Source organism: Phocoena sinus, chromosome 13 (genome assembly GCF_008692025.1).
Source record: "Phocoena sinus isolate mPhoSin1 chromosome 13, mPhoSin1.pri, whole genome shotgun sequence".
In the NCBI taxonomy this organism is placed as follows: Eukaryota; Metazoa; Chordata; class Mammalia; order Artiodactyla; family Phocoenidae; genus Phocoena; species Phocoena sinus.
Genome location: NC_045775.1, coordinates 78,095,514 through 78,113,049, shown reverse-complemented (window position 1 = coordinate 78,113,049; position 17,536 = coordinate 78,095,514). Strand labels below are relative to the sequence as shown.

Below are 17,536 nucleotides of genomic sequence, written 5' to 3'. Positions count from 1 at the left end.
AAAAAATATATTGGTTCTGAAGAACCTAGGGGCAGGACAGGAATAAAGACGCACACATAGAGAACAGACCTGAGGACACAGGAGGGGAAGGGTAAGCTGGGACAAAGTGAGAGACTGGCATTGACATATATACACTACCAAATGTAAAATAGATAGCTAGTGGGAAGCAGCCACTTAGCACAGGGAGACCAGCTCGGTGCTTTGTGACCACCTAGAGGGGTGGGATAGGGATGGTGGGAGGGAGATCCAAGAGGGAGTAGATATAGGGATATACGTATATGTATAGCTCATTCACTTTGTTATACAGCAGAAAGTAACACACCATCTTAAAGCAATTATACTCCAATAAAGATGTTTTTTTAAAAAAACTCACAGTCAATATTCTTGAGACTCTGCATTGAAAATTTTATGAACTGCTGTATCGCAAACTGCCGTTAGATGGCAGACATATGCTGAATAAACACAAGACATAATCCTGTTCTCAGAAATACTGAGAAGGTAAGTGACACTGTACCATTTTCAACAGGAGCCCCTAAGGCTTGAATAGCTTCTGGCGTGGTGGGGACACCTGGGGAGGAGCTGTCTTCTGCTGAGTGGTGGAGAAACCCTCCTAAATGTTTTGTGCTCTGTGGCTGGAAGCCCTGCCTTGTCCCTCCCCTCTGTGATGGCTGTGTCCCCAGTGCCTATCTCTACCCGCCTCAGGAAGCACCTCGGGAAAATGGGGACGCCAGCTTTTCTCCTCTTCCTCTTGCTCTTCTGACTCTGGTGAGGAAGGAGGACTCAGGCTTCAGCCTCAGTTTCTCTGCACTGAACATGCACATGCCCTTGAAGAGGAAGTTGTTAGTCTGTTATTTTCTGATCAGAAATGCATCAAATGGAATGAGCTACCTACATGCTTCGTTTGCATATTGGGGATGTCAATGTTTGCTCTCCCACTGCGAGGCCACTGGGGACACTGTGTGGACACCGTCTCCAGCCTTCCTCCCTGTGTCCCAGGAGAGAGGGGCCCCATCACCTGCAGGGCCAGCCAGAGAATTCACAGCGTCATGGCCTGACGTTAGCAGAAAGCAGGACCAACCGCTGAGCTCCTGCACTTACCCCTGGTCATGAGGCAGTGGGTCTGCACAGACATCACTCTTAGAACCAGCAGGAGAACTGCCTTCAGGAGTCCCGGGACACTCCTCCTGTCATCACTCTGAGCCCAAGCCTAACCCAGCTTTCTCTCCTGGAGCTCTTAAGCTTCCTTGGGCCATCTCAGGGGAATAAGGCTGGGCCAACCCCCTCTCCTCCTGACCCTCCCTTCCCACCTCCCCTATGGGCACCTCCAGTGCATCTCACCTTCATCACTGAGTGAATCACTTTGGTGTGTTCTATCGACCTCCTACTCTGAATTCACTGATTTCAATTCATCTTTATGTCATACACATGCATTCTCATCTTGAGATTTGAGGCCCTTGTTCCTCACATCCTGACCCATTGTTATCCTGTAGTTCTAATTCCACTCCATGAATCCTTGTGGAGGAGTCGTTGTTGGCAGGTTGAGGTTATTGGAAACCATAAGGTAAGATACAAATACTCAGATGCTAGCAATAAGGGACAGGGGAAGACCTGGCCCATTGAGAACAACAGTCCTGGCAGCCATGAGAAGCAATGAACCCCGGGGCAGGGGGGACATCCCTCCTCACTCCGAGTCAGACCCAAGGCTGAGAACAGGCTTGAGTGTTCTCAAGTGGAGTGGTTTTGTCTGTGTGACTACACTTGCACCTGAGGTCACCTGTGCTGCTCTTAGGGAGGGAAGCCACCAGGGGAGGTTCTGCCTATGGGATGAGCTCTGGAAAGAAATATTTCTCCTCTTGAGTCCCTGGCACACTACATATCTCCCCCAGTGCCTACAGCTTCACAGGGTCCCCCAGACCTCCCTCGCATCACTCAGAGTCCTCAGCAATGAGCAGGTCCCTGATGACCCATCAGGAACGTGGGTGTGGGGTCCTGGGCTTCATCACCATCAGGCTCTGTAGTGGGGAAGTGGCCATAGAGCAATGAACTCACTGTTGATTTGAAAGGTTCATGCTCATTTTTCAAAATATAAAATCATTTTTATGACCACCTAGAGGGGTGGGGATAGGGAGGGTGGGAGGGAGACGCAAGAGGGAGGAGATATGGGGATATATGTATATGTATAGCTGACTCACTTTGTTACACAGCAGAAACTAACACGCCATTGTAAAGCAATTATACTCCAATGAAGATGTTAGAAATATATATATAAAATCAATTTTATAATACAATTTAGGTTATGGTAATTTAGCAAAACAAGGGAAAACAAGAAATGTGTCACACTTATACCAATTTGAGGATGTTGATTTATGTTACTAATGTATGTAACTTTAATTGATTTAACAGTCTCTGCCAAAATAGACTTTATTTCCTATAACTTAAAATGTTTATATATGCTGAGAATATAAAACATAGGTAAAAGACATTGAAGATGATTCAAAGAAATAGAATATATCCCATGCTCTTGGACTGGAAGAATTGACATTGTTAAAATGGCCATACTACCCAAAGCAATCTACAGATTTAATGCAATCTCTATCAAATTACCCATGACATTTTTCACAGGACTAGAACAAATAATCCTAAAATTTATATGGAACCACAAAACACCAAAATTACAAAGTAATCCTGAGGAAAAAGAACCTAGCTGGAGGCATAACCCTCCCAGACTTCAGACAATAGTACAAAGTTACAGTAATCAAAACAGCATAGTATTGGCACAAAAACAGACCAATGGAACAGACTAGAGAGCTCAGGAAAAAAGCCACACACCTACTGTCAATTAATCTTCAGCAAAAGAAGCAAGAATATTCAATGGAGAAAAGACAGTCTGTTCAGCAAGTGGTGTTGGGAAAGTTGGACAGCTCATCTAAACCAATGAAGTTAGAACACTCCCTCACAAAACACACAAAAATAAATTCAAAATGACTTAAGGTCCTAAATATAAGACATGGCACCATAAAACTCCTAGAAGAGAACATAAGGAAAACATTCTCTGATGTATATTGTAGCAGTATTTTTTCAGATTAGTCTCTCAAGACAAAAGAAATAAAAGCAAAAGTAAACAAATGGGACCTAACCAAACTTACAACTTTTGCACAGAAAGGAAACCATAAACAAAATGAAAACACTACCTACAGACTGGGAGAAGATACTTACAAACGATGTGACCAACAAGAGCTTAATTTCCAAATATACAAACAGTTCATACAACTCAATGTCAAAAAACTAACAATGCAATCAAAAAACTGGCAGAAGACCAAAATAGACACTTCTCCAAAGAAGATATACAAATGGCCAACAGGCACATGATAAGATGCTCAACATTGCTAATTATTAGACAAATACAAATCAAAACTACAAAGAGATATCACTTCATACCAGTCAAACTGGCCATCATCAAAAAGTCTACAAATAGGAAGGAGCTTCAAGATGGTGGAAGAGTAAGATGTGGAGATCACCTCCCTACCCACAAATACATCTACATGTGGAACAACTCCTACAGAACAGCTACTGAGTGCTGGCAGAAGACCTCAGACCTCCCAAAAGGCAAGACACTCCCCACGTACCTGGGTAGGGCAAAAGAAAATACAGAGACAAAGAATAGGGACAGGACTGGCACCAGTGGGAGGGAGCTGTGAAGGAGGAAAGGTTTCCACACACTAGGAAGCCCCTTCGTGGGCGGAGACTGCGGGTGGCGGAGGGGGAAGCTTCGGAGCCACGGAGGAGAGCGCAGCAACAGGGGTGCGGAGGGCAAAGCGGAGAGTTTCCCGCACAGAGGATCGGTGCCGACCAGCACTCACCAGCCCGAGAGGCTTGTCTGCTCACCCGCCGGGGCGGCCAGGGCTGGGAGCTGAGGCTGGGGCTTCGGTTGATAGCAGGGAGAGGACTGGCTGCCTCAACACAGCCTGAAGGGGCAAGAGACTTTTTCTTGCCTCTGTTTCCTGGTGCACGAGGAGAGGGGATTAAGAGCGCTGCTTAGAGGAGCTCCAGAGACGGGTGTGAGCTGTGGCTATCAGCGCGGACCCCAGACACGGGCATGAGACGCTAAGGCTGCTGCTGCCGCCACCAAGAAGCCTGTGTGCAAGCACAGGTCACTCTCCACAACTCCCTTCCGCGGAGCCTGTGCAGCCTGCCACTGCCAGGGTCCCAGCATCTAGGGACAACTTCCCCGGAAGAACGCACGGCGCGCCTCAGGCTGGAGCAACGTCATGCCGGCCTCTGCAGCCGCAGGCCCGCCCCGCACGCCGTGCCCCTCCCTGCCCCCGGCCTGAGTGAGCCAGAGCCCCCTAATCAGCTGCTCCTTTAACCCCGTCCTGTCTGAGCGAAGAACAGACACCCTCAGGCGACCTACATGCAGAGGCGGGGCCAAATCCAAAGCTGAACCCCGGGAGCTGTGAGAACAAAGAAGAGAAAGGGAAATCTCTCCCAGCAGCCTCAGGAGCAGTGGATTAAACCTCCACAATCAACCTGATGTACCCCGCATCTGTGGAATACCTGAACAGACAACGAATCATCCCAAATTGAGGAGGTGGACTTTGGGAGCAACAATATATATATATATATATTTTTTTTCCCTTTTTCTCCTTTTGTGAGTGTGTATGTGTATGCTTCTGTGTGTGATTTTGTCTGTATAGCTTTGCTTTTACCATATGTCCTAGGGTTCTGTCTGTCTGGGGTTTTTTTGTTTGTTTGGTTTTCTTTTGGTTTTTTTAGTATACTTTTTGGCGCTTGTTATCATCGGTGGATTGGTTTTTTGGTTGGGTTGCTCTCTTCCTTCTTTCCTTCTTTTTTTCTTCTTTCTTTTATTACTTTTTTAAATTGTTTCTAATATTTTTTTTTATTTTAATAACTTTATTTTATTTTATCTTCTTCTTTCTTTGTTTCTTTTTTTTTTCTCCATTTTATTCTGAGCTGTGTGGATGACAGGCTCTTGGTGCTCCAGCCAGGCGTCAGGGCTGTGCCTCTGAGGTGGGAGAGCCAAGTTCAGGACACTGGTCCACAAGAGACCTCCCAGCTCCACGTAATATCAAATGGTGAAAATCTGGCAGAGATCTTCATCTCAACGCCAAGACCCAGGTCCACTCAATGACCAGCAAGCTACAGTGCTAGACACCCTATGCCAAACAACTAGCAAGACAGGAACACAACCCCACCCATTAGCAGACAGGCTGTGTAAAATCATAAGGCCACAGACACCCCAAAACACACCACCAGATGTGTACCTGCCCACCAGAAAGACAAGATCCAGCCCCATCCACCAGAACACAGGCACTAGTCCCCTCCACCAGGAAGCCTACACAACCCACTGAACCAACCTTAGCCACTGGGGACAGACACCAAAAACAATGCAAACTAAGAACGTGCAGCCTGTGAAAAGGAGACCCCAAACACAGTAAGATAAGCAAAATGAGAAGACAGAAAAACACACAGGAGATGAAGGAGCAAGGTAAAAACCCACCAGACCTAACAAATGCAGAGGAAATAGGCAGTCTACCTGAAGAATTCAGAATAATGATAGTAAAGATGATCCAAAATCTTAGAAATAGAATGCAGAAAATAAAAGAAACATTTAACATGGACCTAGAAGAACTAAAGAGCAAACAGAGATGAACAACACAGTAAATGAAATTAAAAAGACTCTAGATGGGATCAGTAGCAGAATAACTGAGGCAGAAGAATGGATAAGTGACCTGGAAGATTAAATAGTGGAAATAACTACAGCAGAGCAGAATAAAGAAAAAAGAATGAAAAGAATTGAGGACAGTCTCAGAGACCTCTGGGACAACATTAAATGCACCACCACTCGAATTATAGGGGTCCCAGAAGAAGAAGAGAAAAAGAAAGGGACTGAGAAAATATTTGAAGGGATTATAGTTGAAAACTTCCCTAATATGGGAAAGGAAATAGTTAATCAGGTCCAGGAAGCACAGAGAGTCCCATACAGGATAAATCCAAGGAGAAACACGACAAGACACATATTAATCAAACTATCAAAAATTAAATACAAAGAAAACATATTAAAAGCAGTAAGGGAAAAACAACAAATAACACACAAGGGAATCCCCATAAGGTTAACAGCTGATCTTTCAGCAGACACTCTGCAAGCCAGAAGGGGGTGGCAGGACATATTTAAAGTGATGAAGGGGAAAAAGCTACAACCAAGATTACTCTACCCAGCAAGGGTCTCATTCAGATTTGATGGAGAAATTAAAACCTTTACAGACAAGGAAAAGCTAAGAGAATTCAGCACCACCAAACCAGCTTTACAACAAATGCTAAAGGAACTACTCTAGGCAGGAAACACAAGAGAAGGAAAAGACCTACAATAACAAACCCGAAACAATTAAGAAAATGGTAATAGGAACATACATACATATCGATAATTACCTTAAATGTAAATGGATTAAATGCTCCACCCAAAAGACACAGACTGGCTGAATGGATACAAAAACAAGACCCGTATATAGGCTGTCTACAAGAGACCCACTTCAGATCTAGGGACACATACAGACTGAAAGTGAGGGGATGGAAAAAGATATTCCATGTGAACGGAAACGAAAAGAAAGCTGGAGTAGCAATTCTCATATCAGGCAAAATAGACTTTAAAACAAAGACTATTACAAGACACAAAGAAGGACACTATATAATGATCAAAGGATCAATCCAAGAAAAATATATAACAATTGTAAATATTTATGCACCCAACATAGGAGCACCCTAATACATAAGGCAAATACTAACAGCCATTAAAGGGGAAATCGACAGTAACACAATCATAGTAGGGGACTTTAACACCCCACTTTCACCAATGGACAGATCATCCAAAACGAAAGTAAATAAGGAAACACAAGCTTTAAATGATACATTAAACAAGATGGATCAATTAATATTTATAGGATATTCCAGCCAAAAACAACAGAATACACTTTCTTCTCAAGTGCTCATGGAACATGCTCCAGGATAGATCATATCTTGGGTCACCAATCAAGCCTTGGTAAATTTTAGAAAATTGAAATCGCATCAAGTATCTTTTCCAACCACAACGCTATGAGTCTAGATATCAATTACAGGAAAAATTCTGTAAAAATACAAACGCATGGAGGCTAAACAATACACTATTTAATAACCAAAAGACCACGGAAGAAATCAAAGAGGAAATCAAAAAGTACCTAGAAACAAATGACAATGCAAACACGATGACCCAAAACCTATGGGATGCAGCAAAAGCAGTTCTAAGAGGGAAGTTTATAGCAACACAATCCTACCTTAAGAAACAAGAAACATCTCAAATAAACAACCTAATCTTACACCAAAAGCAATTAGAGAAAGAAGAACCAAAAAAACCCAAAGTTAGCAGAAGGAAATAATCATAAAGATCAGATCAGAAATAAATGAAAAAGAAATGAAAGCAAACATCAATAAAACTAAAATCTGGTTCTTGAGAAGATAAACAAAATTGATAAACCATTAGCCAGACTCATCAAGAAAAAAAGGGAGAGGACTCAAGTCAATAGAATTAGAAATGAAAAAGGAGAAGTAACAACTGATACTGCAGAAATAACAAAGATCATGAGAGATTACTACAAGCAACTCTATGCCAATAAAATGGACAATCTGGAAGAAATGGACAAATTCTTAGAAATGCACAACCTGCCGAGACTGAATCAGGAAGAAATAGAAAATATGAACAGACCAATCACAAGCACTGAAAATGAAAGTGTGATTAAAAATCTTGCAACAAACAAAAGCCCAGGACCAGATGGCTTCACAGGCAAATTCTATCAAATATTTAGAGAAGAGCTAACACCTATCCTTCTCAAACTCTTCCAAAATATAGCAGAGGGAGGAACACACCCAAACTCATTCTACAAGGCCACCATCACACTGATACCAAAACCAGACAAAGATGTCACAAAGAAAGAAAACTACAGGCCAATATCACTGATGAACATAGATGCAAAACTCCTCAACAAAATACTAGCAAACAGAATCGAACAGCACATTAAAAGGATCATATACACACATCAAAAGAAACCATAAACAAGATAAAAAGACAACCCTCAGAATGGGAGAAAATATTTTCAAATGAAGCAACTGCCAAAGGATTAATCTCCAAAATTTACAAGCAGCTCATGCAGCTCAATATCAAAAAAACAAACAACCCAATCCAAAATGGGCAGAAGACCTAAATAGAAATTTCTCCAAGGAAGATATACAGATTGTCAACAAACACATGAAAGAATGCTCAACATCATTAATCATTCGAGAAATGCAAATCAAAACTACAATGAGATATCATCTCACACCAGTTAGAATGGCCATCATCAAAAAATCTACAAACAATAAATGCTGGAGAGGGTGTGGAGAAAAGAGAACCCTCCTCTTGCACTGTTGTTGGGAATGTAAATTATACAGCCACTATGGAGAACAGTATGGAGGTTCCTTAAAATATTAAAAATAGAACTACCATACCACCTATTCCACTACTGGGCATATACCCTCAAAAAGCCATAATTCAAAAAGAGTCATTTACCACAATGTTCACTGCAGCTATATTTACAATAGCCAGGACATGGAGGCAACCTAAGTGTCCATCAACAGATGAATCGATAAAGGAGATGTGGCACATATATACAATGGAATATTACTCAGCCATAGAAAGGAACGAAATTTAGTTATTTGTAGTGAGGTGGATGGACCTAGAGTATGTCATTCAGAGTGAAGTAAGTCAGAAAGAGAAAAACAAATACCATATGCTATCACATATATATGGAATCTAAAAAACAAAAAAAAATAGTCATGAGGAACGTAGGGGCAAGACGGGAATAAAGATGCAGACCTACTAGAGAATGGACTTGAGGATACGGGGAGGGGGAAGGGTAAGCTGGGACAAAGTGAGAGAGTGGCATGGACATATATACACTACCAAACGTAAGATAGATAGCTAGTGGGAAGCAGCCGCATAGCACAGGGAGATCAGCTAGGTGCTTTGTGACCACCTAGAGGGGTGGGATAGGGAGGGTGGGAGGGAGGGAGATGCAAGAGGGTAGAGATATGGGGATATGTATATGTATAACTGATTCACTTTGTTATAAACAGAAACTAACACACCATTGTAAAGCAATTATACTCCAATAAAGATGTTTAAAAAAAAGTCTACAAATAATAACTTCTGGAGGGGGTGTGGAGAAAAGGGAACCCTCCTACACTGTCGATGGGAATGTAAATTGATGCAACCACTATGGAAAATAGTATAAAGTCCCTTAAAATAAAAATACAGTTACCATACGATACAGCAATCACACTCCTGGGCATATATCCAGAAAAGATGAAAACTCTAATTTGAAAAGATACATGGGGCTTCCCTGGTGGCGCAGTGGTTGAGAGTCCGCCTGCCGATGCAGGGGACATGGGTTCGTGCCCCGGTCCGGGAAGATCCCACATGCCGCAGAGCGGCTGGGCCCCGTGAGCCATGGCCGCTGAGCCTGCGCGTCCGGAGCCTGTGCTCCGCAACGGGAGAGGCCACAACAGTAAGAGGCCCACGTACCCCCCAAAAAAAAAAAAAAAAAAAGATACATGAACCCCAATGTTCACTGCAGCACTATTTATAATAGCCAAGACATGGAAGCATCCTAAGTGTCTATCAACAGATGAGTGGATAAAGATGATGTGAGATATATATAGATATAGATGTAGATACAGATGAAGGAATATTACTCAGCCATGAAAAAGAACAAAATATTGCCATTTGCAGCAACACGTGTGGACCTAGAGATTATAATACTAAATGAAGTAAGTCAGAGAAATACAAATGTTATATGATGCCACTTGTATGTGGAATCTAAAAAATAACACAAATGAAATTTGCAAAACAGAAACAGACTGACAAGAATAGAAAACAAACTAATGGTTACCAAAGGGGAAAGGGGTGGGGGAGAGATAAATTAAGACTATGGGATAAAGAGATACATGAGGATCTTAAAACAGGGAAATTATCCTGGATTATCTCTGGTTTACCCCTGCTGGTGAGTCCTTGTTCACTCAGGCTGGGGCTATTGACATTTGATAGGTCCTATAGATAAAAATATTGAAAACTTTAGCCCTTGCTTTCAAGGAAGACACTGCCTTTTGGGGAAGATGATCCCTTAGATATACAAATGATTACAGCATAACTGATTTAGGCTGTGGTTACAGGTAAAGACAAAAGGGACTGTAGTGGAAAAAGGGTGGAACACTGCACAAAAGAGACACTGCATGAGGAAAGTTTTTACAGAGGAAAAGGGATTTTCATGGGTATAAGATGGGGAAGAGTATTTCTTTTCCCCGGGAAGAGGTTGGGGTAGCATCTCACTGCTGTTTTGAAGTCTCACTTTAGGGATGTCCCTTCCCTAGGGCATCAGAGAAATATTCTTCACTCTTGCAAGGAAGCAAAGTAGAGGGAGGCCCTACACTTCTTTCCAAGAACCTCAGCACCCTTGAAGGGTCAGACTGTGTTCTTTTTCTCATGTCTCTGTTTTCTAGACTATGGCCTACTTTAGGGAAAGGCTGACTCAACTTTGGATGCTGAGGAGTTCCAAAATTTAAATGGTTGAGAATCTGTGTTTCCAGTGGGCACGCCATCTCTCACATGGGCAATGACCACGGCGGGGGGTGGGAATCAAGGAAGGGAAAATTTTTAATTAAAAAATGCAGTATATATATATATATATTCCATTTTATATATAATATATTCCATTTTATATATTATATATATAATATATAAAAGGAGGTGTGAAAGGAGGAAAACCTGCCGTTTGCAACAACAGGGATGGACCTCGAGCACATTACGCTCAATGAGGTAAGTCAAAAAGAGAAAGACAAGTACTGTATGATATCACTTATATGTGGCATCTAAAACAGTTAAACTTGTAAGAAAGGGATGATCAATCAGGAGTTTTCACCAGGCCACATATACTTGCGCAAACCCAGCCTGCGCCCTCTGCTCCTGTCTCCCACAGAGCTCGTCCCATTTTCCCGCAGAGCAGTGAGGTTGCTTCCGTCACACATAACACATCACTCAGGTCCTGGTCCTGCCCCAACAGGATCAACAGGGCTGGGTATGGAGCTGATGCTCTGCTGACCGCTGGCAGGTCTGCTGCAGAGAAGGCTACTGAATCTCTCTGCAGCTTGATGCTGGCTCTCTCTGCTCCAAGGCTCTGGTACTCGCATGGACTATTCTGTGGGGGTCAGGGTGACATCAGTGAGCTGTCACCTCCATGACCACACAGGGCCACACAGAACTCCTCCCACTCTCAGACCCCAGGCTCATTTTTTCCATGAAAATCGATCTCAACCTGCTGATTCCTTTCTTTGGTCACTAAAGATGCTTTTGTAGAATCAGCAAAAGTCCCTACCTACAGTGAGGAAAGAATATTCCAGTTCAAAACGCTTCCTTAAATTCCTGAGGATAATGAGATTGTTCAGCCTGCTTGTTTGCCCAGGTCTCATGTTCTCTGGGAACATGTAGTTCTAAAGTCAAAACAGTCAGAGTGACCACAGGACTGTGTCCTGTCCCTGGGGAACTGCCTACCACCTCATTTCCCTGCTGTGTTCGGTTCACCCCTTATGGTAACGGACAGGGTCCTCCTAAGGAAGGTTGCCCACAGACAGATAGACCCACAGAAAGAAAGAAGGGGCCCAGACTCAACCAGACAGGCAGGCGTGCTCCATGATGGTGCTGAAGACTAAAGGAGATGCCTGACATCCCAGGAGGTCTTCACAAACCTCACTCCCATAATCATCACTCAGTCTTGTCCATGAGAGCCCCAGAGCTACAAACTTGTCCCAAAGACCTGAAAATAGTACAGAGGACTTGATCTGAGACCCTGAGACTCCCCAGCTTACAACACACAGGAGAGAACCCAAGGGCCCCACTGTGGTCTCTGAGGGCAGCACATCATCCTTCCTCTGGAGACGTGGGCTGGACAGGCTACTGCACTGTTACGTCAGCAACATATACCCATATGCTCTCCGTCAGTATGTGGCTTCCCATATTAACGTTTTCCCTCAGCAACAACTTAATTTTAATTGCCAGTCTTTGTCGGTAGTGGTTGTGTATATTTGGAAATACATTCTCTGTGATGAAGCCTGGCTGACTTGGCTTTCCTGTGATACCTGATTGGCTGGTTTGGTCTTCAATCAAGGGTAAATTTGGAAACTGGTTAGAGCAGAAAGTAAAACAAGCCCCCATTTCTGTAAGAACAGACCCTTGGGTGACCACTCCGCAGGCATCTGGCTGGCTCTGGAGTGAGCTCTGTCCCAGCCTCTGGAGAGGAGCCTGTGAAGGGGGCAGCCTCACTGGTACCGCCCAGTCCAGCCTAAGGGTCTTTGGGACCAGAGGCACCTCCCTCACCTCCAAGTCCTCCTGCAGCTGTAGGTGCAGTAAGCCTGCTGCCCTCAGAGGGCTCTAGAGAAGAGTTCTGGTCAGGCCATCAGACATGCAAATCAACTCCAAGGAAGCCTGTGTTTATTTAGTCCCAGGGCTCAGCCTCAATTTCAAAGCAGTACTATCTCCTGCCCTTTGGTACAGAAGCAACGGATTCCGAGGACACTCCAAGATGAACTCACAGACCCAGCTCCTTTGTCTCCTGGTGATGGGTTTTCAGGGTAAGCATGTTTCCCACTGCAGATTCTGAGCTAGAACTTTAGCCCTTGACAAAGAGATCATGTGCTCATAGGGCTTTAGAAATTACCATGCAATATATAGAGTTGGTTTTTTTTTTGTTGTTGTTTTTGTTTTTATTTATTTTTGGCTGTGTTGGGTCTTCGTTTCTGTGCGAGGGCTTTCTCTAGTTGCGGCGAGCGGGGGCCACTCTTCATTGCGGTGTGCTGGCCTCTCACTATCTCGGCCTCTCTTGTTGCGGAGCACAGGCTTCAGACGCTCAGGCTCAGTAGTTGGGGGTCACGGGCCCAGTTGCTCCGCGGCACGTGGGATCGTCCCAGACCTGGGCTCGAACCCGTGTCCCCTGCATTGGCAGGCAGATTCTCAACCACTGCGCCACCAGGGAAGCTCCCTGTAGAGTTGTTTTGACTTAACTCTTATTAGCATCCAAGGCAGAGCCCAAGGTTGACAATGAGGCAGAGGCACAAAGAACCTGGAACCTGTCCTCTTCCCCTGAGGACGATGGAGCCCTCTGTCCATGCCCCCACCCCATGTCCACCCTCTCCTTAGAGGTGCACCAGGGACCCATTTAGACCAGAATGAATGGACTCATCCCTCAGCCCCTGAGGATGGGACTGTCCCATGTTCTGTCGCCTTTCACAGCTTGCCCTTGTCCTGAGGACATATCAATAGCCACTTCGATGTGGATTCTGAGTCTTTGAGAAAAGTAACACTTTGTGTTGCCTTGGTGGGGTGTCCTTACAGGCTGCTGGGGACAGATCACACTGACCCAGACTCCAGAGACCCTGGCAGCATCTCAAGGAAGCTTTGTCTCCATAACATGTAAGAGCAGCATGGAGGTAGGTACCTCCATGGCCTGGTACCAAAAGAAACCCAAGGAGCCTCCCAGGCTGCTCATCTTTGGAGCTTCTGCCCGGGCCTCAGGAACCCCGTCCAGGTTCCAAGGAAGTGGCTCTGGCTTTGACTTCTCCCTCGCCATCCATGGAGTAGAAGCTGAAGATGTTGGGGTGTATTACTGTCAGTGGCAAATCAGCCCGCCTCTCACAGTGACAGGCCCTCAAACAAAAATATCCTTTCTGGTCTAATGATGCCCACTTGGTGAAAAGACACCTGCTTCCTGCAAGAAGCCACGATGTGCGATGTAAGATGTCCATATTTTAGATGGCCATGTTCTCAGAGTCGAAGTTTCTGTGCTGGGTGAAGCAGGGAAATGCTGAAGACTTATTACCTCACATTTAAACTGGATCTACATAGGGGAAAGGGGGGAGGAGACTGGAGCCAAGCTGTGATCCAGACAGAAGCTTTAAATTAATTTTGTTGTTGTTGTTATTTCCATTATCAACTGCGGCATAAAAGAACACCCCCCAAATCACAGCTTAAAAAAGCAACAGCTTATTATTTCTCGTGATTCTGTGGGCTGGCTGGGTGCTTTCTCTGCTGCTTTGCCAGGGGCTCACCCATGCTGCTGCAGTCAGCTGAAGGTCACCCGGGCTGAAAGGTCCAAGCTGTTCTCAGCCACAAGTCTGCCTATTGGTTCTGGTTGATGAGTGGGGAGTCTTGGTTTTTCCCTTAGGCACATGTAAGGGAAGTGGAGGTTGGTGAGAGACCTGCACCTCAGGTGCAGGCTCTAAACAGTGAATTGACTATAGAGAATTTTAAATGAATAATAATGCTACTTTTTATTATCACTGTGCACAGAAAATTCTGAACAATTCTCCTCCCCGCAGGAAGGACCACTCCCACTCCCCTAGCCATCCTTGTCATGCCACTGGATAGTGGTCAGTGCCGGCTGTTTGCCCAGAGCCTCAGTTTTCCTCCATGTGACCTCTCATCCTCTAATAGGCTACATTTTCTTTCTTACATTCAAGAGGTGAGATGGAAGCTACAACACTATTTGAGACCCGCTATCCAAAACTGGCACAGGGTTCTTTTAACCACATTCTGTTTGTCAAAGTAAGACCCAAACCCAACTTGATTCAAGGCTTGATGAAATAGACTGAAGTCTTGATTGCAGAAACATGCAGCCATGTTTTTCTGATCTACCATAACTGCCTGAGTTATAAATTTAAGGACGACCAAGAAGAATGGCTGCGATATTTATCAAATGCTTATTATGTTCCAAGAATTGAGCTAAGTCTTGGTATGAGAAGGATGTCTTATTCCCATCTTCCAGTAGAAAACGCGGTGGCAGAGAGAGGTTATAAAATGTGTTCAAGGTCATCCAGAGAGTAAGGACAGATTCTAATCAGAAAATCTGATTCATAGAAGGGAGTGAGTATTATGAGAACACAGAAGGATTCTGTGTAGGTAGCTGATTGGAAAGATTCTGTGAGAGGCAAGGACACTGGTACTAGACAAGGCTCCACATGTAACTTGCTGAGGACAGATTTTGGGATCTCTTAATACCTTTTTTTTTTAAATCTTTGTTGGAGTATAATTGCTTTACAACGATGTGTTAGTTTCTGCTGTGCAACAGCGAATCAGCTGTATGTATACATATATCCCCATATCCCCTCCCTCTTGAGCCTCCCTCCCAACCTCCCTATCCCACCCCTCTAGGTGGTCACAAAGCACCGAGCTGATCTCCCCGTGCTATGCAGCTGCTTCCCACTAGCTATCCATTTTACGTTTGGTAGTGTATATATGTCCATGCCACTCTCTCACATTGCCCCAGCTTCCCCTTCCCCTCCTGTGTCCTCAAGTCTGTTCTCTACGTCTGTGTCTTTATTCCTGCCCTGCCACTAGGTTCATCAGTACTCTTTTCTTTAGATTCCATATATATGCATTAGCATATGGCTCTTAATACTTTTTTGTACCTTCATTGACAGTTCTGAAACTAATCAGTGTGACCGACTAAGATGACATTTGATCACTTAGAACCAGAGGGAAAATGTGATATTTTATTAAGATGATGACAAAAAAAAAAACAACAACAAGAAAATAACATACAAGCAATAGAGAAAACACTAGGCTGAAGCCTTTTGATCAGAGATTAAGACTCTTAGTAGGGAGTAAACTGACCTTCTCCTTACAGAAGACAGAGAAAACCAGGAAAGGAGATGTGAAACAAAGGTACAATCTTGGTTACTCAAAGGAAACCTAAGAGGAAATGATGATTCTTTTTCCTGAGTGCCAACAGGCAGAAGGAATATTCTCATTCAAAAATAAATAATTAAGAGTGATTATAGTTACAGCACACTCAACACAGTAGGCTGGGAATCCTGGAGCAAAGAGAAGTGGACAAATAATCCCAGATCTCCGATATATCCCAAATCTGACCACCCCTGATCACCTCCACCTTCACTGCCCATCCTGGTGCAAGCTTCCATCATCTTTTACCTGGACAAGGGCCACACCCTCCCCAAAGATCAACATGTCTATTCTCAAGTCAGCAGCCAGGGCAATCTTTTAAAATGTGAGTTAAGCTTGTCCTCTGTTCAAAATCTTGCACTAGATTCTACTTCACACAGAGGAAAAGCTCAAATCCTTACAATGCCTATCAGGTTCCAACTGACCAGGACCCTCCCTGTTACTTCTCAGACCCCATCTCCCATGGCTCTGTCCACTGACTCACTGAGCTTCAGCCTCACTGGCCACCTGGCTCTGCCTTGAACAAGCCACACACAGTCCTGCCCTTGGACCTCTGGTCTTACTGGTCCCTCTGACAGCAAAACATTTCCTCTAAACACGCATTGTGTTAACGCCTCATCCGTCAGTTCAGCCCAAAGCTTCCCTTCTCAACGATCACCCCGATCCTGCATGAATAGTACATCCTGCTCCACACTTTTGTTCAAAGCACTTCTCAACTTTATTTCTTTTTTTTACATTTTTGGTCACACCCTGTGGCTTTCAGGATCTTAGTTCTCCAACCAGGGATTCCACCCTTGCCCTTGGCAGTGAAAACTTGGAGTCCTAACCACTGGACTGCCGGGAATTCCCAAGTTTATTTATCTCTTTTTGATGTTTACCCTTTAGAGTGTGATTCTCTCTGGTAGAATTTCAGCTCCATAGGGTCAGGGACATTTGTTTCCTGTGAGCATTGACGTATCTCAGCGTTACACAAGAGTACCTGGCATATTCAAGGTGCTCAATAAACATCGCTGCGTGAAGGTTGTACATTCTCGTTAAGAAAAATGACCACAAAGAAAGTAAAAGCATCCCCTCTAAGACAGTGTATCATTAAGGTATCAAATTTGTGCTGTGGTATTGCGCTAAAGTAAGCAAGAAACAGAGTAGCTAAGGAAAAGCCCATGCATCTGATACCAGGAAACCTGGTAAGTCCAGAGTAAGCTAGAGTGAGGATTTCAGAGGTGATATAAAAGCACACGAAAGGGCTTCCCTGGTGGCGCAGTGGTTGAGAGTCCGCCTGCCGATGCAGGGGACACGGGTTTGTGCACTGGTCAGTGAAGATCCCACATGCCGCGGAGCAGCTGGGCCCGGGAGCCGTGGCTGCTGAGCCTGCGCGAGCAAAAAAAAAAAAAAAAAAAACAAACAGGCTGTGAATTTAGTCCTTTCATGTACTTTTTTTTTTTTTTTTTTTTTTGCGGTATGCGGGCCTCTCACCGCCGCGGCCCCTCCCGTTGCGGAGCACAGGCTCCGGATGCGCAGGCCCAGCGGCCATGGCTCATGGACCCAGCCGCTCCGCGGCATGTGGGATCCTCCCGGACCGGGGCACGAACCCGTGTCCCCTGCATCGGCAGGCGGACTCTCAACCACTGCGCCACCAGGGAAGCCCTATATGACATTCTTAATGGAAAGACGAGATAATAAAAAGGTCAGTGGTTGCCAGAGATTGGGTGCAGTGGGGGACAGAAA

The 17,536-nt window shown here is 44.5% G+C and overlaps 2 gene segments (V, D, J or C); both read left to right on the top strand.

The window, feature by feature from the left end:
* LOC116764484 overlaps window positions 1–17,536 on the top strand; it is an 88,262-nt gene that overhangs the window by 26,592 nt on the left and 44,134 nt on the right.
* Window positions 12,612–13,940, top strand: LOC116764485. The segment is given in 2 exon segments: window positions 12,612–12,705; window positions 13,466–13,940. Coding segments are annotated over 2 exon segments (390 nt in total).